At 37.5% G+C, this 26,869-nt stretch overlaps 2 protein-coding genes across 2 annotated transcripts in view; one reads left to right on the plus strand and one right to left on the minus strand.

Moving 5' to 3' along the window:
• Positions 1-26,869, plus strand: part of LRATD1 (LRAT domain containing 1) — an 836,105-nt gene that overhangs the window by 643,005 nt on the left and 166,231 nt on the right. The gene's annotated exons all lie outside the window — the stretch shown is intronic.
• NBAS (NBAS subunit of NRZ tethering complex) overlaps positions 1-26,869 on the minus strand; it is a 384,560-nt gene that overhangs the window by 52,001 nt on the left and 305,690 nt on the right. The window contains exons 45-48 of the mRNA XM_049784877.1: positions 21,292-21,510; positions 17,134-17,336; positions 14,337-14,426; positions 5,184-5,379 (exon numbers count right to left, since the gene is read on the minus strand). Coding sequence (XP_049640834.1) covers positions 5,184-5,379; positions 14,337-14,426; positions 17,134-17,336; positions 21,292-21,510 — 708 coding nt within the window. The remainder of the gene's footprint in view (positions 1-5,183; positions 5,380-14,336; positions 14,427-17,133; positions 17,337-21,291; positions 21,511-26,869) is intronic.

Genomic DNA, 26,869 nt, shown 5'->3' on the forward strand with positions numbered 1-26,869 from the left:
ACTTGTTCTTTGAGTAATTAGAACATTGAGAAAAGCTTGAGAGAAATAATGGTAGACCAGGGAGACAGTAAAGTGGCTAAGGTGTTTGGCCTTACATGCAGCTGACCACAGTTAGATTCTTGGTTCTCACGGATCACTGAGCACAGAGCAACAACTGGTGTGTGTGTGTGAGAGGGATGGGGATTGTTATTAAAACTGAAGTATTTGGACTCAAATAGGAAATTGTATGTTTTACTGTTTCAACATGAAATAAGGTAGATGTTTTTCCTTTTTACAATTTTCTATGCTGTCTGTAATGTCTTTGGTACAAAGATCTGTCCTGACTTAACATTACATGGGCCATGCCCGGAAAGACCTGCCTCATGAATGATGAGACCAGGCTCCAGCCCATCAGGAAGATGTGATACATCAATACATATATCTATGTGATATATCTATGCAATGTTAGAAGAAAGGAAGTCACAAAATTTGCTTGTACATGGATGGATTTGGAGACTAATATGTTAAGTAAAATAAGTCAGAGGGAGAGAGATCAGCACAGAATAATGTGGGATTTATGAAAAATAAAAGACAGTATAATAACACCCAGAGACAATAGAGACGAGGGCTTGAAGGACCAGCCCATGATAACAAGCTTATCACAAAGAGTGGTAAATGCAGTTAGAGAAATAACTAAGACTGGTCAAGGTGGAGAAGGTGAAAAGAGAAGTTGTCAGAAGAACACAAAGCAGTAGTAAGTGTTCACATTCTTCAGGGTGAGATCCAATCTAAAATTCCACATGGCAAAGGCAAGGTGACATAAATGAAACCTGAGCTTCATGCTGCACCTACTTCTATCAGCTACTGTCTTTTGAAGATGTTTTATAAGTTATCTTGCTTTTGTATTCCAAAATACCTTTAAAAAATGTTCATGATCTAGTCATGAAATTTTCCTATACATGGATGTACACAGAATCTATTATGCTGAGTGAAATAAGTCAGAGAATGGTCTCACTCATCTATGGGTTTTAAGAAAAATGAAAGACATTCTTGCAATAATAATTTTCAGACACAAAAGAGAAAAGAGCTGGGAGTTCCAGCTCACCTCAGGAAGCTCACCACAAATAGTGATGAGTTTAGTTAGAGAAATAACTACATTTTGAACTGTCCTAATAATGAGAATGTATGAGGGAAATGGAGAGCCTGTTTAGAGTACAGGCGGGGGTCGGGTGGGGAGGAGGGAGATTTGGGACATTGATGATGGGAATGTTGCACTGGTGATGGGTGGTGTTCTTTACATGACTGAAACCCAAACACAATCATGTATGTAATCAAGGTGTTTAAATAAAATAAAAGAAAAAAGAAAAAAAATGTTCATGATCTAATGGTCTCATCTGAGCCCAAATGTGGCAACTAAATATGTTGGAATGGTCGCAGTGCTTCAGAGAAAACTGTTCAGATATTGATGAGTGACTGATCAGAGACCAGTGACTTTTAATATAATTTACTGCCACAATTTGACAAGGTCAGGGCATTTATGGTAAACATTCTTTTTGAAAATAAATGTATTTTACTCTGAAGAATAGATTTATCTAACTCTGAAGAATATCTTAGAGAGAGAAAAGTAGTTAGGAAGATGCTCTGAGTATCATGGCATTCTTATTATTTTATTCATTTATAAAGAAAAAATTCACTATTTTTAAAATGTAGTACTAAGGACATGAATTATAAAGCTATAAAATTAAAAGGTAAATGGAGTCAGATTTCAAAATTCTCTTGCAAGTTAGATCATCTGGGAAGTCTCTTTTCTTTTTTCGTTTCTTGCATTTTTGGCTTTTGGGGCTACACCTAGAGGTGCTCAGGATTTACTGCACTCAGGGATCATTTCTGGTAGGCTCAGGAGACTCTGATACCAGGGATCAAATTTAGGTCAATCTCTTGCAAAGCTAGCACCCTATCTGTTGTGACCTTTATTTCCTAATTGTTTTTGGCATACATTCTATTCGAAATAATTAAGAATCTGATTGAGGTTACTGGCATGCTTAGAACCTGTCTTTTAGGATGCATCACTTTAAAATTAAGCTAAAAAACTTCAACAGCCACAATAATTCTTTGATTTAGTAATTAGAATTTTCATTTATCCAATCAACAAGTATTTAGGCATTTCATATGTGCTCTGCATAATTAGAGAAATTCAAAGATTGTAAATATATCCCCCTGGTCTAGCATGTTTTCATATAGTGGAAACAAAGTTTTGATAATAAGTATGTACATTTAAAATTCAAAAGCCCTCTTTTCTGGCTAGGTTCTGGCAGCCTTCATGCCCAAGATTTATCTTGATTCACCTCCACTTAGACCTTCTGTCTGCTCATTCAACCTTCCAAGTAAACATTTACTTCTTGCACCATCAATTCTCTTTGGTACTGCTGTTCCTTGAACAAAACAGTTGCACATCATATCTCACACTTTTACACCTGTCACTGAGTAAAAAACTAGCAGGGAACAAAAAGAACAACACCCAGCCTAATCCTGCAAAAACTTTTATTGGAGCTAAGAACAAAAGTTCACCAAAGAACAGCAAGAGCACAGAAAACACAATGCAGAAGACATATAGAAGCCCCAAAGTTCCATGAGTGGTAATAAAAAAGCACAGAAGATGCTAAAAGTACCAACCAGATCTTTCATTGAATAACTTTAATGATGTCATGTTGAAGATGTTTAATGAGCTCCAAGAAACAAAGGCACAATCAGAAGGGCACAAAAAAAGTATCAGAGTAGAAAAGAGAAAACTACACTCACAAGTGACAGAAATGAAGGTGAAATAACAAACACACTAGAAGGTCTGAGCAACAGAGCAACAAAAGCTGAAAAATAGACAGGTAAGTTCCACCAAGGTGAGAGGTGGGAAACTTTAGAAAATAAAAGATGAAAAAACTCTACAAAAGACATCAACAATGTAGTAGACAATTATGGGATGAGTTCAAGAGGAACAATATAAGAATTATCAGGGTATCTGAGAAACAGGAGAGGGATTTGATGAAGATATTCCTTTGTTCAAGAAATCATAGATAAGAATTTTTCAGAGTTGAAGACTGCAGGCTCCCAGATTGGATAGGTCTGAAGGGTCCCAGTGAAAACAGACTCCAATGAAATATTCCTAGAAATACAGCACTCAGAATGAAAAAAGTCAAAGACAGAGCCAGAATATGGAAAGCAGCAAGGCCTAAAAAGGATCTTACATCAAAGGAACTCCCATGAGAGTCACCTTATATCTATCAAATTAGTCTCTATGAGTCAGAAGAGAATGGTGGGAACACTAGGTGACATGAACACCAACAAAACTCCATCTAAGTAGATTATCATTCTGATTTGAAAGAATGAAACAAAGCCTCATGGACAGGCAATAGCTTAGGGAATTCATAGCCTTAAAACCAATTTTGAAAGAAACATTATAGAAGTTTCTGTAAAAGACCAGACAAATTTCTCAGCACTTTGCCATACAGATTTCAATGATGATGCTAAAATTTGCCTTCTACTAAACTAAGAAATGTTTGTTTACACCTAGCGTGGTAAGAGTTTTATACTTTAGTGGGCTGGAGCAATAATACAGAGGACAGGGCACTCGCCTTGCAGGAGCCAACCTAGGTTTAATCCCTGGTATCCCATATGTCCCCAAGTCTTATCTAGAGTGACACCTAAATTCAGAGTCAGGAATTAACCAAAATACTGCTGCATGTGTCCCCAAGACAAAACCCCTCCTACTTTTTGCTTCTTTGATTTTTGCCCCATTTTATTTATTTTATTTTCTTCAAACAGAACCACATAATATGAACCAACTTATTTTGCCTCACAAATTGAGGGAGAAATAATGGAGGGTACCAAGACCAGACAGTTGCATGAACATTATGTAGAAATAAAAAAATGATCAGGGGCCGGGCGGTGGCGCTGGAGGTAAGGTGCCTGCCTTGCCTGCGCTAGCCTAGGACGGACCGCGGTTCGATCCCCCGGTGTCCCATATGGTCCCCCAAGAAGCCAGGAGCAACTTCTGAGCGCATAGCCAGGAGTAACCCCTGAGTGGCACAGGGTGTGGCCCAAAAACCAAAAAAAAAAAAAAAAATGATCAGACTTAAACACGAAATCCAAAGCCAACGACAACAGAATCGACACCCAATCTACAACATACTAGACACAGAGAGGACCACTTATACTAGCAATCTGGGTGGTCAAGGAAGGGGATATGGGATGCTTGCTGGGAACAGGGCTGGACAGAGGACAACATGGTGGGAATGCCCCTGATTCAATGTCACTATGTACCTAAAAAATTACTGTGAAAGATCTGTAATCCACTTTGGTCAAAATAAAAATTAAAAAAAAATGAGCTTCACACTTTTTAATGAATTTGTTTTTAATTTGATTGAATGTTCTTTCTACTTCTATCTAGGTGATTTATTTTTTACATTATAGATTTTCTAATACAATATTTTACTTCTATTTAAAAAGAGCTCAAAGATTTGGAATTTTAAGGTTCAATTAAATTTGAAATGATCTGGAAAGGCTTCAGTAGAAGATGAACTAAATGGGCCTTGAAGAGTGATAGACCCTATATCCTATAGGTCCATCTCCTTATATGTATCCATGTATAGAAAGAGGTACCTGAGAAAAAGCATGAAAGAAATGAAGGAGTGATGCCAATAATTCATTTAAATTTAGACTGGCATCCCCAAGAAAAGAATGAGTCACCACAATTAATTATCACTGTGAAAATTTCTCACTGAATACCATGTAGAAAACTTTATGAATTAAAAAAAAAAAGTCTTAACTATGTAGTGATGAGTATTGTGTAAACTAACTGTGGTGATTCCTTAGCAATACATACAAACACTGAATCATTTTATTGTGTACCTGAAACTAATATAATGTTATATGTCCATTTTTAGCTCAGCAAAATAGAAAAACAAAACAGCAGCAGGTGAGTGAGCCATTATTTACTATGCAGAGGAACATTCAAAAACAGATGGAGAAATGAACAGGAATGAGTTGTGTATTTTTATCTACTTAAACAGCTGGGTTGATGACATGTTGGAAAGTTTGTATTCCCAAGCTGATTATTCACCTCAAAGTGATTTCAAGTAATTAATAATTAATAATCAATAATGACCTGAATCATAGTTAATAGAGGAAATATTCAGCACAGGCTCTCTTACCCGCCTCTGGGGCCACATAGCCTTGAGAATGGCTTCAGTTCTAAAGAACACCAGGAGTTTGCTGTCCTCCTCAGTCAGGTGAAATGACTGCCCCAGAATTTGCAGCACATGAATTCGGGGCCTCACAGGCAAGGAGTCGTCAGCACAGAAAGGCCTCAGCCACTGCAACAAGTCCTCAGAAGAAACCAGTTCTTCCCTGCAAGGCAAAATCCTGGGTGAGACAGAGACACCATAAACCTTTGTTTTTCTTCCAACAGTCAAGTGGGGCTGATGGACCTAACTCTCTGTTATTGAGTGAATTTACTTTTTTTCAGACTGCGTGGGAAATTTTCAGTTTAAAACATGTATAGAAAATCATAGTAGTTATGTTAAAACTACATAAACTACACGGAGACTGGCACACATCACAAATAACAAGAACAATCAGTGTTGTGGGAGGATGTGGGGAGAAAGGAACTCTCATTCACTGCTGGAGAGAATGCCGTCTAGTCCAGCCTTTATAGAAAACAATATGGAGATTCCTCATAAAATGGAAACTGAGCTCCCATAGGATCCAGCTATACCACTCCTAGGAAGATACCCTAGGAACACAAAACACACTACAATAATGCACTCTGCGTACCTATGTACATTGCAGTACTATTTACAATAACCAGAATCTGGAAACAATCCAGATGCCCAACAATAGATGAGTGGCTAAAGAAACTGTGGTATAAATACACAATGGAATTCTATGCACCTGCCAAGAAAAATGAAGTCACGTAATTTTCCTATACACGGATGGACATGGAAACTATTATGTTGAGTAAAATGAGTTAGAGGGAGAGAGAAAGATACAGAATAGTCTCACTAATCTGTGGGATTTAAGAATAAAAGATAATATAGTAATAATACCCAGAGACAATAGAGATGAGGGCTGTTAGAACCAGCCCATGATATGAAGCTTACCACAAAGACTGGTGAGTGCAATTAGAGAAATGACTACACCAATAACTATGATAGCAATGGTAGTGAGTGAGAGAAATAAAATGCCTGTCTCAAGACAGGAAGGGAGTGAGGGGTGGGGGAGGAGGGAGGTATTGGTGGTGGGAAGGTTGTATGGGTGAAAAGAGTGTACATTTTTATGACTTAAACCTAACTACAAACATGCTTGTAATCATAGTGTTTAAATAAAATATTAATAAAAAAGTACATATACTGAATATGATTTCTATATATTCCATTATTTCTGTATGCCTATATATTTCTATACATCCTATTAAAATGAGTTACATAGAGCAGTTTAAAATTCTCATTATGTCCTTAGCTATTCTGTTTCTTACTTGTGGTTAATAAGCAGCATGGTTTATTTCTATCAACGACACTAATGCCGCTAAGCTGTTTTCAAATCATTTTACATAAACTATTTACTAGAGGGTAATAATTATGCAAAGAAATATCATAAACTCCATTTTATTTTGCTGCTGATTTGTTTGCAGTCTTATTGGCATATAATCTGGTCTTAGTTTTAAATAATTTTCTATATGTATATATTGTGAAATAATTGTCAATATAAGTTTAGTTAACATCTATCACCTCCTGGAGCCACAAAGTATTTTTTCTTGAGAGAAGAATTTTCAAAATCCACTTTCAAACAGTAATGTCAAAAACAGTCACTAAACCACACATGCAAATTACATTTTGAAGAAAAAGAATAAACTTCATGGAAGTGATATAAGCCCATAAACACCCATTAATAGTGAAATATGATCCTAAAGTCTATGAACTCTTTTCTCTTACAGAATTCCAATATAGTAGGTCAGAGCATAGATTCACTTTCACTTATAAAAATCAGTGCTGCCTAGAAATCTATTTCCTTTGAGTGAACAAACAGAAAGCACCCTACCCCTCCAAATATAATTCAGGCTACTAGTGAGGAGATGTGGGGGCTACTTGCTTTGGTAAACACTGGCTAGATTTTCATATTGTATACTATCCTAATGATAAGTAATGATAGGAAAGTCCCTCATTAAAGACCGTTTAATCTAAAAGAATTCATAAAAAATCTGTACAATTTTATGTCCAGTATTAAAATTTCGTGCCTCCTAACCCCAAATGCACATTGTTAGAAAAACGATTTGGTGAGGACGTCAATGGAGCATTTTGATGACTGTTATGAGGTTAACATGCAGAAGCCTCGATCTCATGGAGGCCTAGAGATTCAGGTTAAATCACTGATTACACAGGTTAGTTTGTAACCAGATCTTTATGAAGCTATCTGCAATTAATCATCTTATGCCTACCACGTTGACTTGTTTTTGAACTTCTAAGACAATGGTCCACAAAGCTTTTAGTGTCCACTTTGTATTTGTCATTGAATTTTATGGCAATTTAAATGAAAATCAAATCATTATTTGTATTTAAGAATAAAAAAATTAAGTCCGAGATCTAGATACCTAAAAGTGGAATTGCTGGATCACATGGTGGCTCAATTCTAAATCTCTCCTTATTGTTTGTTGTTGTTGTTGTTGTTGTTGTTGCTGTTTTTCGGCCACTCCCATTAGTGCTCAGTGGTTAATCCTGACAACACTCAGAAATTACTCCTGGGCCCGGGCGGTGGCGCTAGAGGTAAGGTGCCTGCGCTAGCCTTGGACGGACCGCGGTTCGATCCCCCGGCGTCCCATATGGTCCCCCAAGCCAGGAGTGACTTCTGAGCGCATAGCCAGGAGTAACCCCTGAGCATCACCGGGTGTGGCCCAAAAAAAAACCAAAAAAAAAAAACCAAAAAAAAAAGAAATTACTCCTAACAGACTCAGGAGACCATTGGGATGCCAGTGATCAAACCCAGGTTGGGTGCAAGGAAAACACCCTACCCTCTATGCTATTGCTCCAGCCCATCAACATACTATTTCCACAGGGATTAAATCAGACACTATTCATTCAAAAGGGCATATGCACAACATTATTCATTGCTACAATGACTACAATAGCTAAATATGGAATCAACCTAGGTGTCCAATGATAAATGAATGGATTATGAAGATGTGGTACATATACACAAGGGAATACCATATAGCTGCAAGGAATAATGAAATCATGCAATTTGCTGCAATCTAGTTGAAATTGGAGAACTAAGACAGAAGAAGAAAGACAAACACGGGATAATTTCACTTAACTGTAGTATATAAATTAATTGTATTAGAAAATATAGTAAGGAGCAGATGCTAGACCATTTTTCACCACAGAGCCTAGGAAGGAAAAGGACAGAAAATAAATCAAGGTGATAATGAAGAAAGTGAGAAAGAAAATAATGGTGGATGGTGGAACAAAGGTCTGGGCGTCAGTTAAATTAGGTGGGAGAGTGGTCAGCTATACATCCAAAGCACAAACTAAAAAGCACTGAAAACACTGAGATCTAAGCTGAAACCATGGAACTTTAATGTGTCTACCAAAGAGGCAAAGGGGGATAGAGGAGTTGATTGGTGGGAGGTGGTAGGGAATGACAGTATAGGAGCATTGGTTGTGGGAACATTGGTGGTGGGAGTGGTTTTGAAATATTATATGCCTAAAACTCAGCTATCAATAACTTTGTAAACCAGGTTTTTTTATTAAATAAAAATTAAAAAAATTAAAAGATATAAAATAATTGGCCTGAGCATTTCCTAAATTAATAACAGTATCCATTAGTTATGCCCTTGAATGTCCTTCTTAAGATGTATAAGAAATGGCAAACTGGCAGGAACAAAAAGGATAAGTTACATATATTTCCTGTCTATCTACAACATGAAAGGTGAAAAGACTATAATAGACAACTGAAATAACATTCTGCGCCCAGAGAGGGGGTAGAGTGGATAGGACCCCTTGCTTAGCATATAGCTGACCGATATACGATATATATATATATATATATATATATATATATATATATATATATATATATATATATATATATATCCCGATATACCGATATATTCTGATCCGCAGAACCGTAAATGATTCCCTGAATCCTGAATCTCATCATTACAATTTTTTAGTTATACAAAGGTCCTAAGTATACATCTTAAAATCTGTGAAACCAATGCATATAAAGTACAGAACACAGCACATAAGAACTTAAACTACTTATACTAAGTAATAAACATCATTAAAATCAGTATAATCAAATTAGTGCTTGAAAATACAGAAGTGAGAAATAATATTAGAATTCAAATAACCAATTCTACATTGAATCATTTTACAAGTGACTATTCTCTAAATTATACAAAATAACGCAATGTAAAATTGAATAACAGTTTTGAAAAATTGAGTTGATTTAGAGGCTTTGCAGAGGATTAGGACAGAATCTGTGCAATATCATATAGGAAAATTAGATAGTATACAAATGAAAAGATGGTAGACACAATTCAGAATAAAAGGAACAGAACAAAGTCAAAAATTCCAAAGAACACCACCAGAGAAATAGCACAGAGGATAGGGCATTTGCTTTGCCTGCCGCTGATTAAGGTTCGATTCCCAGCATCCCATATGGGCTCCTGAGCCTGCCAGAAGTGATTTCTGAGTAGAGTCAGGAGTAATCCCTGAGTTCCACACTGGGTGTGGCCCAAAAAACAAATAAATAAATCCATTCAAATTTTTTTTAGGATATAGCATATTCAGGCTAAATTTTTGTAGCACAGATGTGTGGGTAGATTAGAGAAGTTGAGGGAAGACAGCTAGATACCTTATCTGGATAACCTATGAGAGTGACTGAAAAAGCAAATGAATGACCAGCCCAGTTGGCCAAGTATCAACAGGAATGGTCCCAGCCCTCTTCAGCACCACATGAAGTTACCCTTCCCTCCAAAAGTAAAGATGGGGGGGGGGTCTTTAAAACAGTACAGCTTCACAGGTGGAAAGAACAGGAGGCTATTGTGCTCAAATATGATCAGTCTAGTTTTGAAAAAGAAGTAATTTAATGGTTTCAAACTGGATTCCTTTATTTGTAACTGGTAATAAATAGATAACCTCATATTCATTGGCTGGTTGAATACTTGTGGCAATCATCATCACTGAGGATATCTGTTTGAATTTTGTCCAGAATGGGAATGATGAATTTTTTTGGTTATGAAACATAATAATCATGTTAGAGATTAGCGAAGTAGGCAAGTGGCAGCAGGCTTAGGTTCTTTAGGTGAGGTCTGCAGTGGCCAAATTAAATGTTCATTATATGGTCCATGTCACTACTAGGGAGCTGGAAGCAGCAGACATTTCCCAGGATAATGCCTTCTATTTATCAATTCACATGAAAAGCTTAGAGCAAATAGTAAGGAAGAAAGAAATGAAAAAAAAAAAAAAAAAAAGGTGAGTGCGTAATGTGGTAGTATAAAAAACATCACCATTTTTGTAATACTATGATTATTATATTTTAAAAGACTATTAGAATGGTCATCTTTTCAATGTGTAAACAATTCCAATCTCTAATTTTTGTTTATTAATTTATTTTTTGGGGGTGGCCTGTAACCCCAGCAATTCTTAGAATATTCCTGGGTCATACTCTAGACCACTGGTGCTTGGGGGAACCATGTAGTGCCAGGGACTGAACCCAGAACTTCCTAACTAAAAGTATACTCTACCCTTTGAGCTATCTCCCTGTCTTCTAAAATTAACTTCTGACAAAAGCCCATAACTACTTTGTAGCTGCTCTCAAATGTACACTATCTTGAATTTTATCTTTTTGGGATTTGTCAAAAGAGCAAGGGCAAATTATGCTAATATGAGGCAGAAATGGTGGCTTCACGTCATAAAAATAAGCTAAGGTGACTCAGAGAAACCCTTCTGTGATTGGCATGGTTCTGTGACCCCAGGTGGAGGCAGTGGCTCTCAGCCAGTCTCAGTGTCCAAGAACATGAGGTGCATGCACAGTGTGGGCTCAGAGAGTGGGGGCGCAGAGAGCATGTGGAGTAAGAGCAGATCAGATTAAAGCTGGTGTTTTGGGATGCGTTGTCTTTTCTTTTTACGGTATTTTTTGTTCTTTAAAAAATAATGCAAATGCCCAGGTAAGAGCAAACAACTTGATCTAGTCCAAGTTACTTGACACTGTTCAATAGGAGAAGTTTTGAAACAGCTGGCACTGTGATTAAGTAGCAATTGAAACAAACAAAAACTCTTAAAATGCACAATAGGTTGAAAGAAAATCTTTCTCCCCTTAGAATAGCGCACAAAGGAATTTCTCTTTAATTATACCTTTTTCCAAATGGATTTAATTTGGTACAGCCTTTTGAGACTCACTAATCTGCTCATTCACAATTTGTGGGTCATTCTTGTTAAAAAAAATGTAAAGGTAGATGAAGGCAGGAAGGTGAAAGGAAGATAAGGTGGAGGCAGAGAGAAGCAGCTAGAAAAGAGGAGAATGCTGATAAAAATGCTCAAAGTTCAATCAGGGGCAGGGGAGTATTTGGACTACTTAGAAATGCAGCATGTCAGGCCCCACTCAGACTACTCAGGTAAAAATTTGTATTCAAATAAGATTCCCCCGGCAACATTTATGAACAAAGATGCCTGAAAAGCATTTTCTTCCTGCTCATTTTTTATTGTATAATGCACCAGGAAATTAGATACAGTAGGAGAAATTCATAGCATCTCCTTACCTGGGTGACCTCAGATAAGCTACTTAACTTTCTGATCATCACTTCCCAATGTGTAAATGAAGACAATATCTTTATGACAGGGTTTTTTCTGAAGAATAAGTTGTGGAATAGGTCTTTCAGTTTGATAAAGAACAATGAGATGTTCAGGTTTTTTTTTGTTTATTTTCTAACTGCTTTCTTAATACTGGGTTTAAGATACATTAGTATAAAACATTATTTTAGCTGTTAATTTTTTTTAACTTTTCATCTGATCTGTTTTAATGGGTGCCTTTCTGATGGGAGGAGGCCCCTGGGTTCATATGCCAGCTCTGCAAGAAAGAAGTAACAAGAAAACCTTTATTTTATGGCCTAAAACTAAGAAATTAGATCATCTTCACAGATTAAGTTACAAATGAACACAATGGGAACAGCATTCATAGTCATAAAATAAAGTTCAAAAGCTTGAGCCTCTGGATAATCTTAATAATCTCATCTCTGAAGGCAGATATAATAATAAAAGGGCCTGACAGTATTTCCCAGCCCTAGAATACCCAACCCTGATGTCTGGTGACAACTGCACTGGGAAAAGGTGGTGTGCCAGGTTGGGGCTTTATGTGCTCCATCTGAAAGGGTCTCTGCCCCTTCCCCATATCACTGCAATGATTCCTCTGAAGACACCTGAGAAAGAAAGACTCACCTGCTGGCCCAACAAGCTGACAAGCTGGGGTAGTAATGAGAACAGCTAGATGGACACTAGCTAAGGATGGCTGCTGAGTTTGATAGAACATATCTGTTCTGTAGCTGCCTGACAATTCTTAGCATGGAGAACCATTTCCTACATCCTGTTGCTCAGACTCCTGTTTCACAGTCCAGCCCCAAGTAGGACTAACCTCCTACTGTACCTCCCCACTTTTGGTAAAGGGCTAACCACTCCCAGTATTAGCTTTATGGACAAATTGGGCTTCCTTGCAAGATTCTGAACTCCTTTGGACTGTAGATTGAGAACCTGGCTCATATAGAAGAGCCTGGCAGAGAGGAAGCAAGCAGAATACATTCTCTTTAGAATAAGCAAAATTACCAAATTAACACTGCCTTAGTTTCCTGTTGTTATAAAGACCATAAGCAAAGACGTTTTGAGAAAATGTGCAAAGCCAAAGGCAAAGTAAACTGTAAACCAGCTTGCAACTGTTTCCCAAAATTCACCAATGTGGCTGATCCTACATGTTTTCACTAAAACCTTGAGCATAAAGCAATGCATGGAAATATGCTATGAAGGCAGCTGAGGGCTAAATTCTGAAAGGGAGCCAGAGTGAAATCCCTTCCTATTTCCTAGGTGTAGGCTCTGGGCAAAGCACCTCCTCTTTGAGGCTATCTTCATCTGAAAGTGAAATAGACACAGGATCAGAAATAACCATCATTAAATCTATAAAGATAGACGGAGTTATAATAGCAAGATAATAAACAGAAGACAAAACATTTAAATATTTTGATCAAAAGCATGTAAAATATATTTACACCTGAGTATTAACTAGAATAGGGGCTGGATTGATAGCACAGCAGGTCGGGTGTTTGCCTTGCATGCAGTCAAAAAGGGTTTAAGCCCCAACATCCCATACGGGTCACTGGCTACTGCCGGGTCTAATTCCTGAATGCAGAACAATGCATTAACCCCTGAGTATCACGAGGATTTGGCCTCAAAACAAACAAAAATTCCAACTAGATTATGCAAATAAAAACAATTCCTCAATGAAACATCAGGAGACTTTCACTAACAGTTATGATTGTGTTATCATATTTTACATTAAAGAAAAGAAATTTGGGGTGAGGCCTCACAAGATCAAATAGATATTGGACTTCTGAAGGGTCTTTGGAAACTTAAATATGTGACTGTTGCTGTTATTCTTATAACTACCATTCTACTGAAATGAATTTTTTTTTTTTGGGGTTTTGGTTTTTGGGCCACACCTGATGTTGCTCAGGGGTTACTCCTGGCTGTCTGCTCAGAAATAGCTCCTGGCAGGCACGGGGGACCATATGGGACACCAGGATTCGAACCAACCAACTTTGGTCCTGGATTGGCTGCTTGCAAGGCAAAAGCCGCTGTGCTCTCTCCGGGCCCATGAATTTTTTTTTAATAAAACTTTCAGTAGAAATACCAACTGTTCTAAACAAGACACTCTAACATGTCTAGTTTTATTTTGTTTTCAGAAACATAAATATGCTGTTAAGAATCCACAGTTTGGATACATTCAGCTTTTTTTGACATATAATTTTTTTCACGTTTATGATGCTCAAAGCGGCTTTTCCCCTTTGATTGCTAGTAGAAAGACAGTAGAAGAGAGCATGGTGTCCACAACAAATGAGGCTCAGGAGAAAAGGTACATGCCCTGCTCTGCTGGAATGGGAGGTTAATGCAGAGATGGGCTTGTGTGTCCAGGTGCAGAGTCTTAGTTGTATAGAAAGATTTTAGCAATTCCTTCAGAAATGCCTAGAAAAGTCATTGAAACTAGGAAATGACATAAAGATGTAAAACAGGATGAGAAAAATCATTAAACACTTTTAGTCTTACCCTTTGTCCACACTGGTATGCACTGAAGCAACCACACCTTCCAAGGCCTGGAAGGGGTCCCCTGGCTCACCAAGTTCAGCTCTCTCCCTGCTGTGAAGGAAAGGAGAGAAGATCTGATTCAAAAACAAGTTCAGCCTTCAGACCTCACTGAAGCCAGCTGGATTCTGGCACTGTATTTGCTGCTCACAGCCACTAGTGTACCAACTTCTTAACGTTGGGCTGAACTCAGAAATGAAACATGTTCTACTTTGAAGGTACTTAAGTTAATGTATCCTTGTTTTCCTATCAAGATAACAACAGAATCTACTGTATTCTATAATCCAAAACATGTTTAATGAATATTAAATATATGGATGATTTTAGGTATATTATTATAATTCTGCAGTGAAATAAATTTAAAAAAATATCAGAGTGACAGTCTAGGGTAAGGTGCTTGCCTTGCATGTGGCTGATCCTGGTTTAAATTCCTGCACCACATTGGTCTCCCCAGGACCAACAGAGTTATCCCTGTGCACTGAACCCTGAGAAAGCCCTATGCTTTGGAGTTGTTTCCCCCCAAAATCAACAACTAATATTCATGGGTTCTTACTAGGTACCAGGCCCTATTAATGTTTTATATTTATTTTTTTCTATTTACGATAATCTCAAAAGCTAATGGGTCTGACATTATCAGCCCATTTTACAATATAAATGTCTAGGAAATCAGAGAAATTTGATAATTCAACATTTTAGATAAATTTTATGAATGACTTGAATTATATGATTTAAAGTTACCTACTAGATTAAGTTACTTTTAGGTCTGATAAATTTTACTAACTTTCTCAAAGTCAAATGTTATGGACACTGTCGACAGCAATTTTCCTTTGAAATCAAAGTAACTTGGGGGTAAGGGCAGAGATAGTACAGGGACGTATAGTAAAGTGCTTGCCATTGCTTTGAATGTGACTTGCCTGATTGTTAGAAAGTTCATAGTCACCAATGTTCTCAGCATCATATCTTTAAGCACAGTCAAGAGTCAGTGCTAAGCACAGCTGGGTGTGCTCTCTACCCCATGGGAGAAAAAACTTAGTTGGTTAAACTCCTGAAGTTCCTTTTCCTTCCAATGCTGAAAAAAGTTAATTCACACTACACAAAGTCTATGTGCTAAGTTTACTATTAGATCAAAATTGGGAGTAGAGGGCGCCAGAAACAGTTCAATAGGCTAGAGAGCATGCTCTGCATGCAGGGGTCCCTAGTTCAAGTCCCAGAAGCACTTGGTTCCCAAGAATTTCTGGGAGTGATTTCCAAGCACCAAGCCAGGGAATAGCCCCAGAGCAATGCTAGGTGTGATATCTAAACAAAATAAGAACAAAAGAATAAAGTATTTGTAGCAGAACTGGAAATATAGAGGGAGATATCATTGATTTATGCCAAAATATTGTAAATGCAAAAATAAGTCCTATTTTATATTAATTAACAAAAAATGTCAGATTTTTGAAAAAATAAACAAGTCAAAGCATTACTTTTGCAAAGTGCTTATTTTAGGTGATTCTTCTAAACCTTGAATTGTTAAAAAGTAAATGATTTAAGCATGAATATAAAGATAAATAATGTGACAAACAAATACTTGTCATCATTTAAGAGAAGAAATTGGGGGCCAGAGAGATAGCATGGAGGTAAGGCATTTGCCTTGCATGCAGACGGATGGTGGTTCGAATCCCGGCATCCCATATGGTCCCCTGAGCCTGCCAGGAGAGATTTCTGAGCACAGAGCCAGGAGTAACCCCTGAGCGCTGCTGGGTGTGGACCCCCCCCCCAAAAAAAAAGAGAAGAAATTGGTCTAAGTATTAACACCAAAATACAATGCTAATAACAGGGCAAGATTTTATTAATTTGACATTTATTATTTCAAAAATATATCATGAGACTTTATTCCCCCCCTCTAAAATTACCAGATACCTCAGTGCATTAAGGTGAAAGCTGTTTGAGGCTGGGGTAATTAAACTGATAAAGGCTCATTTGATTTCAGTTCAGCTGCTGAAAACTGACATGCATTTAATCAAAAAGTTCCTCAAGAGCAATACAGAATTACAAAGAATGCTTAAAAGGAGAATAAATTAAACACAACTAAATCTTTCTGGCCTAATTGCATTATTCACAGAAAGCACTTGATGCCTCATTATTTTCTTAGCTTAACTCTCCCCTTTTTTTTTTCTAATCCTCTTGGATACATTCCTACAAAGACACCCACATATCGACATAGAGCTAGAATTTCTCTGTTGTTAGGTTTATGCCATTAATTGCAGGTAAATAATGTCCTAAGACACTTCACAGGTGTCTAACTTCTTCAGCATATGATTAACCTTGGCTTGTGTACTTCAAAAGGACCTTCTGAGAAACTTTTTCCCACTGCCCCCAAGAAAAGGAATTAGAAAAGGCAAGATCTGAAAATACACACTGGAGTCATCTATCACTCAGCTGTTTCACAAGCCACTAGGACCTTCCTTTAGCTCAAGAGTAATTCCAGGGGAATAAATGCTGAATGTGAAGTGAACTCATTTCTTGACATTACTCACAATGACAATGATAAAACATTTTCACGATTCTCCATATTCAAGATATTTCAAGACATTAGATTTTAAAAAAATGTAGTAATAATCTATTGCTCATTCTTGGAAAGTACTTCATTGTACTTTGGCATAAAATGCCTCTACATGCATGATGATATTTTATTTTCATAGCAACCATCAAAGAAACACTATTATTATGGCCCCCCAAATCATGTCAGGTTTTCCTCACTGACAACTTTAGAGCTAACCTTAATGCTGAAATTATTTTCGCTATTGCACTCTGCACAATGTCCCTGGGTGAGACGTCAAGAGGTCCCACAGCCACCGCCAGCAGCTGCTGAATCATTGAGAGTGGCTGACCATCCAAACACATGGCCACGGCCTGATCGCGAAGTTTTCCATGCTCTGATCGAGACATATCATAGAGGTCACAATATTTCCGCAGAATTTCCTGAAAAAGATATATTATACAGCATCTAAGTATCCAACAGAAAGGAAATGTGTCTGCCTCCATGTGCATAATGAGACAGAGTTTGAAGATCCTTAAAACAAAAACATTACGAGCACAAACACACTAAGGAACACTCTGATTGTGGGCTCCAGGGTGACGGAGCTTTATGTGCAAATCTTTCCAGTACCACTTATTAGGGACCTCAAGGGATTTATGACTTCAGATTTCAGTTATCTTGAAAATGGGAAAGAAAAAAAGAGACTTCTGAAATAGAGCATACTGTGAACAATAATAATATAGTAGTCATTCCTTCAGCACGATGTTAGGCATATGCCATATTTTCTGGTGTGTAAAACGACTTTTGAAACAAAAACAAACAAAAAAAGGCAACCAAAAATCAGGGGTTGTCTTATACGCCGAGGATATCCCGAAAAATGTTTCAATATGCCACTAAACGAAACAAACAAACAAACAAAAAAAAAATCAGGCCGCAGAGTTTCCAAATCTCTTTCTTGGGGACTCCCAAACGGTACTCAGGAGATCTGGGGCCCACTTCAGGCAAAACCCAGCTAACCGTGTTGGTGGTTCAGTGCTAGGCTCCGAGGATGGGGTGTTGTTTGGTACATGTAGTGGGGGAGATTAACTGACGCCACCAGGGAATTGTCAGAAAAGGTGCCTATGATAAGGGACCAATCACTGCAAGGCTGCTCAGACCGCCTCTCTAACTCAGCCAATCCAAGCAGGCTTTTTATGCATGCAAATTAGACAATGTTCTAGACCCGAATCTACACTGTCAAAAGCCTGCTCAGATTGGGCAGTCAGAGAGAAAGTCTTTTACAGTATAACCTTTGAACCTTTGCTTGTTGTGATTGGCTCACAGTGGTACATACAGTTGCAGCACAGGAACGTTCTGTCTGATACAGCGAATATAGGCCTAAACCTATGTTTTAACTGCAAAATTAGGGGGTCGTCTTATAAGCCGGAAAATACAGTAGTAATAGCCATGATGTGGAAGTTTCTCTCATTATTGTGCTACAATCATACATAACAGACATTTAGCAGTTTCAGAAGTTGAAGGAAATCCAGGAATTGTATGCCTATATCATATATACATACATAATATACATGTATATAATAATCTCCAAAGAATTTTAATTAACTCATTTATCAACAACAGGAAAACTGAAGAAAAAAGATATAACATGCCCGAACTCACTCAGTCGACATGAACTCTGCTAAGATTAGAATCCCAGACATTCCCCCATGTCTGTATCACACTGCCTGTCCTTCTTTGAAATAGCTATTAATTAAAATTAATATAACAACCAATAGTTTAAGAAATAGAGTAAAACAATTGCATTTCTTCATCTTAAATACAGTCACTTAATGCTCAGAACATTTTACAGGTTTTATATTTACAAGTAACCCTGCCTATACTATACTGTCTGATGAAAAGATGTGAAAAATCCAAGCATTAACCAGGTATCAAATGATATTAAAATAGTTATAAACTTTTTAATAAGATTGTTGTAGTAATTCAATTTAAAATGTACATTTTAGAAATTGATATAGAAGTATTCATGAATAAGATGAACTGGGATTTTCATTCTAGTAGGTGAAAGAAGGTAAAGGTATGCATGGAAAAGTGATGGGCAATGCTTTGGAACTTAATGGGGCTGAGAATTGGGCACATAAAATTCCATTTTACTGGTCTCCATGTTGTTGAGCTCTGTCTACTCTTTAATGCCTGTGAGCAAGTCAGGTCAATTATGAATATCCTTAGTGAAAGAAAAGCAATCTGTACTGCCACAGGAAAAAGGGCTTTAAGTAAGCACTCTTCTGGAGTACATGAGATGTTTTTCTTGGGTATAGGAAGAGGTTATATACAAAAGGTTACACAAAAGATCAATGAAATTTAGATGATTTCCAGAGCAGCTGTGAAAATACCTTAGTAAAATAATGTTTCACTCTGGAATGAAAAGACTTTCCTATTAAACACCATCCAGGCCTGACTGAATGGTTATCCCAAGTAACCATTTGGGGACTTTAAACTAAAGCCTAGTTAAAAGAAATGGCTGTTTTTGCTAACAACCCTTTGGTCCTATATATACTATTATAATCAGAGAAAAATAGTATTGGTATTAAGAAGAGAAACAATGTTTTTGCAGATTGGAATAAATATATTTAATTAAAAAATAAATATTTGAAAGTCTCTTACTAATATGTATAAATCACATTTACTTGATGATTGAAATTTTATGCTAGCTCCTATAATTATGGATTATAGCATTGTAAATGTCAGTAAGACACAATCAAGATTGGTAAAGGCAATTTTGTTGTTTGCGAAGGCTTCTATATAGTTCATTCCATTATTTAAAGTCATTCATTAGACAAGCTAATAGGCACTGAAAAATACAAAATGAAATAAAAGTGCTATCAAACTTTTTAATTCTTCCCATTATTTTTTAAGAAGATTTGCACTCTCATACAAATTTTGAAGTTTTCCCTTTGTTCACCATTTAAAGTCTTATCCACAGATTGATCTGTCTCACCAGGAATATTTTTTTTTAAGCTACAAACCCAATTCAAGGAACAAGTGGACTCAATGAAAAATAGACAATGAAGTTAACAGTCAGTTACATTTTGCAGAGGTAGCATTAAAGGCAGAAATGGGGTGCTATTTAGATTTCTAAACACTGTTCTCACTTATAAAAATTATTTACTCATTAATTTACCATCTTTCTGGGTATGGAAAACAATGTCTGATACCTAATATAGTATAAAAAAATCCCCAAAGACCTGAAGGGTTTTGGGTTTCCTCAAGCAGGTCCTTTAGCCTTCTGATGTTTGAGAGTACTCTTAAAGATAAACTGAATGTAAACTGGAAAACATTTGGCTTGGTTTACTGGTTAATGGAGAGATGCAAAAAAAAGAAAAGAAAAGAAAACAATAAGAATAACATATTACAAGGGCCTGCAAGGTGGCGCTAGAGGTAAGGTGTCTGCCTTACAAGCGCTAGCCAAGGAAGGACCGCAGTTCGATCCCCTGGCATCCCATATGGTCCCCCCAAGCCAGGGGCAATTTCTGAGCGCTTAGCCAGGAGTGACCCCTGAGCATCAAATGGGTGTGATCCGAAAAACCAAAAAAAAAAAAAAAAAAAAGAATAAGATATTACAAGACAAGCTGTTGAAGAAGGCATCAGTGGAGACAGGGCATTGGGAGATTATTTGTAGAACAAAACACCTACTTCCTAAATAAGCAGAACAAGAAAACTATGGACTTTACACTTCTTGAGTCTTAATATATAGAACACTGAGTTCAAAGCAGGTTCCTGAGATTAGAGCAATAGTACAGGGGGTGAGGCATTTGTCTTGCATGTGGACTGACCTGGCCTTGATCTGCGGCATGTTATATTAACTCCTGAACACCATTACAACCCTAAGCACAGAGTAAGGAGTAAATCTTGAGTTCCCTCAGGTGTGGCCACACTCAGAAAATAAAAGCAAATCCCTCTTCTCCGGTCCCTCCCCTTCCACCTCAATTTGGGCATCAATTAGAAAAGTGACCTAAAATCCTTTGAAGAAGTAGGACTGAATTCCATACCAAAGGATAGTAAAGAAGTTGAAGGATAAAGTTTGAAAGTACTATTTCCAAGTGAATCAAGAAGATGAAAAACCTATGGAAATTCAAGGAAGAAAGTTTTTTTTTTGTTGTTGTGGTTTTTGGGTCACACCCGGTAGTGCTCAGGGGTTTTTCCTGGCTCCGTGCTCAGAAATCGCTCCTGGCAGGCACGGGGGACCATATGGGACGCCGGGATTAGAACCGATGACCTTCTGCATGAAAGGTAAACGCCTTACCTCCATGCTATCTCTCCGGCCCCGGAAGAAAGCTTTTAAAGACAAATGAAAGTTATAGAACTGAGGGAGTAAGGATCTACAAGTTTCCCTTTCATTACCTGCTCACTGTTTTTCAGAGAAAGGATGAAGCTATGGTGAAGGGTTTCCAGGTGAGCACGTGACTTCTTCAGATGTGTCAGAGTATCCGCATAGGTGAGTTTACAATCACTCATTTCTTGAAAGTCATCTTCTGAATTTCTTTTCCTTGGTTTCTCAATGAAATGTTTTACTATCTTAATGGCCTTTTCAGTCATCTCTTTTCGTGCCTCTACTGATAGCTGAAAAAAAAAAAAGGCATTAAACTGCAGTGAAATAATTACCCTATGCATTTCACATGGTCTTTTATTTTTCATTTTGGAGAATTTTGTTTGTTTTATTTGGGGGCTACACTAGCAGAGCTCAGGAGGAACGCTCTCAGCTCCATGTTCAGGGTTCTCTCCCAGAGACACTCAGGTACCATGCTGTGCCAGGAACCTAATCCAGGCTTCCCACATGCAGAACATGTTTCAGACTTTAGCAATTTCTCTGGTCTACACCTAATCTTTTAGATAAGAGATTTGTAAAATAAGAAGAATAAGAATTGAGATTAATTTCATACAACTTTAATAAATTCAAACTAATTTTTCTCCTATGAAGAAAACAGTGAGGTGCTTTGAACTAGTAAATGAGAATAGATAGATCTGTTTTTGGATTATCACTAAAGCTGGTGAAGTTGGAATAAAATGAATATGCAAGGGGCCGGAGAGATAGCATGGAGGTAGGGAGTTTGCCTTGCATGCAGAAGGACGATGGTTCGAACCCTGGCATCCCATATGGTCCCCATATGAGCCTGCCAGGAGCTATTTCTGAGCATAGAGCCAGGAGTAACCCCTCAGCACTGCCGGGTGTGACCCAAAAAAACAAAACAACAACAACAAAAAATTCGAACAGACTAATGGCTACAAAGCATTAAGTAGTCACTTCTATAACCACATTCCTAGTTTTTTTTTTTTTTTTTTTTTTTTTTTACTGTGTGGTCATTTAGTTTATGGACATTTATTAGAAGGAACTAAATTCAAAGAAGTGAAAATGAAGTATATACACAAGAAGATTTTACCTAAAATTAGACTATAAAAATATAACTCTAAGAGCAATCTTATTAGTAATAAAGAGAAAATACTAAATAGCTGATGAAAAATCGTCAGACAGAATATCTTTTAGTCATCATCATTAGAATTTTTTTGAAAAACAGTATTGCAATATGTGAAATACTCAACTTTTAGGATCAGAAATCATAAAACTATTGCCTGCCTACATTAAAGAGTAAACTGTGTCTGTGATTTGAAAATATGATTATACTAATTTAAAATACCCTGTTATTAAAGTACTAGCATTCAGTGAAAACTCTGATGTGCAACAGCAACCACATAAAGTACAAATAAATTATAATTTTTATTAATATTATACATGCTCATTTCATTTGTCCTAAAGAATGCAAAATCAAGCCTAATCTTCACCCATTTTGATGGACATACCACACTTTTCTGAGTTAATTTGGGGCCTGTTGCTTCTTTAAGACTTAGATCCCGAATTTTAATCTCCTGCAAATTATACAGGTATATTTTTATTATGGCTACGTTTATATACCCACATATATATATATATATATATATATATATATATACAATGTGGATTTTTGTAAAACAAAGAGAAATAACTACATTTCGAACTATCCTAATAATGAGAATGTATGAAGGAAATAGAAAGCCTGTCTAGAGTACAGGCGGGGGTTGGGTGGGGTGCAGGGAGACTTGGGACATTGGTGATGGGAATGTTGCACTGGTGATGGGTGGTGTTCTTTACATGACTGAAACCCAAACAACACAATCATGTATGTAATCAAGGTGTTTAAATAAAAAAATATATTAAAAAAAAGATGGGAAGGGAAAAATGGTTTAATTTCTCCATGACTTCAGGAAATTTATTGATCTATCTAAAACTATATTGACCCCACCTAACTGCCCTTCTTTACTCTCATCACTTAATTACATGCTCCATCACTTCTCATGTACTAAGATAGTTCTGTTTCCTGATGTGCAGAGCTATGGGATGCACCAAACACAAATACTCCATGGAGCCAGCTGCATTTGCTAAACAGTTGCCAAGCAGCTACAGCTAGGGTGAGTGAAGTTCTAATTAATGCAGTAGGAGTAGAAATGATGTGTAATTCTGAGTTAGGGCAACAAACAACCCACAAATATTATTTCTTCTTCTTTTCTAGTTGTGGACACAAGAAGGGTGCAGGTTCTAGATAGCAACAACCAACACAAAATAGTAGACCCTCCATCCGCCTGGATGCCAATGATTTTTGTAGGGCTCAGAGAGTACAACAGGCAGGGCGCTGCATATTAGGTATCCTATGCACCACCAGGAATATTCTCTGAGTGCAGAACCAGGAGTAGTATGTATCAGGTATGCTAATACATAATAGATAAGTATAATAGGTACACTTATGGTACTTATTGTACACTTATGGTGTGGCCCCCAAACAAACAAAAAAATGCCAAGTCTAGTATAGATTTTTGCAGTTTCTTACTTGGAACTAGAGAATGAGAGGACATTAATCTTTGTTGTGTAAAGTTACAATGATTCTGTGCATTTTTCTTAATCAGAATAACAGATCAAGAGGGAACATTTCAAAACTATAAACATAATGTTATCCCTCTACTCAAACCTATGCAATAGTTTCCCATTGCAGTAAGAATAAAACCTGACTTTAATATCCTAGGAGACTCCTATGATTACTCTCTCTGTCCCATCCTACCATCTCTTCTCTAATCTTCTCTCTTCCTATTTACACACTACTCTAATTTTACTCCAAACATACTTGTCCAAAATCCTTTATACTTCTTTGTCCTAGTATTTGACAGGCTCTTCTCCCAAATTGCCTCAGGGTTGATTCTGGTATGTCCCTTAGGACTCAGCGCAAATGCTGCCTATATCAGAGAGGCTTTCCTTGACCACCATAGAAAGGCTACTTGTTTCTATTTTCTTGCTGTCACTGCTGTATTCCCAGATCCCAGAACAGTGGCTCATACATAATAAATGTCCAATGCCGAATTGAATAAGCAAATGGATGGATAAATAACAATGCTTCAAAAAGATAAAGAACAGAAAAAGCAGAGTTGTAGGAGTGGAAAAGCTTATGACATGTTTAACCACTAGAGAGTTTAGAGAGAACAGAGCTGGAAAGGGCCAGATAATAATATGCCAGGCTTTGCAGTTCACATAGCATCTCTGTGACAAGCTTTTTGTGTTAATTTGGTTCATTTTTACACTCCATTATAAAGAAGTAAACATAATTTTAGCGAAAGGCCATAGGAAAAAAGCAGAGCATATGACTGATAAGTCAGAGTTTACTGACCCCTGATTTACAATATAAAAGGCTATAGACAGAAAGAGGAACAGATAATGGACAAATGGCCTTGAGCACCAAATAAGCTGTGAAATCTGAATAACCAAACTGAGGAGCACTGAAGGCAACTCCTATGCTGTACAATCACATAGCAACATCTTGGCTGATTCCTATTTGAAAACACAGGGCAGGGCAGGGAACAGTTCAATGGGTTGGTGTGCGTGTCTGGCAGGTCCAAGGCCCCAAGTTCAATCTTTGTCACACCCACACCACTCAGTGTACCTCTGGCAGTCTCTAAGAATCACCTGACCTGAGCCTCTTAAAACCATCAGATTGTATCACTGGGGATGTTCCTGAGTAAATCAATAAATGAAAAGAAAAAAAACTGGTAAGGGATTCTTATTTTAAGAAAATTATGAGTCTGTAATTATTGGAGGAAAAATGCCATCCCTTTTCAAGTTGCTTTTGCCTCTTCTCTCACAATCAATTCCAAGGTAATGTCTTGAAAAGCTTCCTCTCCCTGACAGTCCTCTAAACCAATGTTTCCCCACCTTTCTCTGATTCAGGGCCCCTTCCAATCATGGTTCTTTCTTGTGTGTCCCTCCCCCAGATTGGTCCCTAATCTCATCCTTGGTCCAGATTTATACACTCCTCACCTGTGGCCACCTTGTAATATCCAGGGAGCCCAGGATGAGAAATGACAGCATAAAGTACTTTACAGCTGTCTGTTTTAACTTGTATCAAAGAATATATTACACAGTGATAAAAGCATTGGTTTATATCTAGAGTCAATCCTTTGATTAAACAAAGCCATTCTCCAGTATAGAAATTATGCTTATTTAATAACCGTAGCCCAGAATTTACAATGCTTAGAACATTTGGAGACAAACAGAAAATAGCTGTGAAATTACTGAACAATTCTGATCAACTTTGGGGGAGAGATAGGGAAGAACCGTCAAAGTGAAACAAAATGACATGTTTTTAACATAACCAGATAAACTGAAATTTCAGAATGTGCCAGAAAGCTCCAATATCCCACTGACTTCAAAGTGTCCTGCTCCTGGAAAAGGACCCTGAGATGCTCAAATTGTCAAAAGGCATTTGAAAGGAGCAGAAACAAAATCCAGAGAGCAGATGTGTGCCATAATGGAGATACCAGTGCAGGTGACCAGAAGCTGTACAGGTGGGGCCCAGGGGTACTGAATGACCAATGGCTTTCTGCTTACTTGCTTCATGTACAACCACTGAGGGTACACTTGACTGGGGTTGTGAACTAACAACACTGAGAAAATTAAGTCAGGCCTCTGCCCTTAGATATGTTCAAGTGCAATGAAAATACAAAGTGAGGAAACATTACAAAAAAGAAGTAGCATGATTCTAATAGTACAACAGGAAATAATTAGCTTATGTTACTCAAAGTGTCAGTGCCTCAGAAGAGGCATTTTGTAATTCAAGTAGAAGAGAGCAAGGGCCTGCGAAGCGAGGAAAGATTGGCTGAAGACTATCTCTAGAGAAAGTCCTCAGAAGTGAGAAGGAGTCAAGCCAGAAAAAAGGGATTCCAGTGGGGGTGAGAGGGTGGGAGGAAGAAATTCCAGAAGATAGCCAGGTCCCAGAATAAATAAGGGAAGCTGGAGGTAAATTGGCTTGGAGAAAATGCAGCATACACACAGCCATATGAGCAGATAGAAGTTAATAAAAAAAAAAACTTTTCCTTAATTCTGTGGAGTCCTGAAAGAAAGTATTTCCCAGTAATGTGGCTCTTGGGAATATATCCTAGGGACCCCAAAACACAATGCAGAAAAGCCCTTTGTACTCCAACATTAATTGTAGCACTATTCACAATAGCCAGAATCAGGAAGCAACCCAGAGTCAGAGAATAGATAAAAAATAAAAAAATGGATAACTTCCCACTTAGCACAAGATTAAGTTCAGTACTCTCCTTTTCAAATAATGACCTGACTCACACTTCATCAAGACAACTTTCATCAAACACAGACAGTTCTAAATGATCAATCTTGCAAAGCTAGGACATGGTTTCTCTCTGTAATAGTGCATAGCATGATTCCAAAGATAAGATTGATATTTCTGAAATGGCAGGAGAGTTGAACTCTGAAGCTGGGCCAGAGATATAGTCAAGTGGGAGAGCTAGAATTTGCTTATGCTAGGCCTTACATTTAATCCTTGGTACTAAATGGCCTCATAGGGTGTGATCTGATAGCCAAAGAAAAAGAAAATCTCATGGA

Source organism: Suncus etruscus, chromosome 12, assembly GCF_024139225.1.
Source record: "Suncus etruscus isolate mSunEtr1 chromosome 12, mSunEtr1.pri.cur, whole genome shotgun sequence".
Taxonomy (NCBI): Eukaryota; Metazoa; Chordata; class Mammalia; order Eulipotyphla; family Soricidae; genus Suncus; species Suncus etruscus.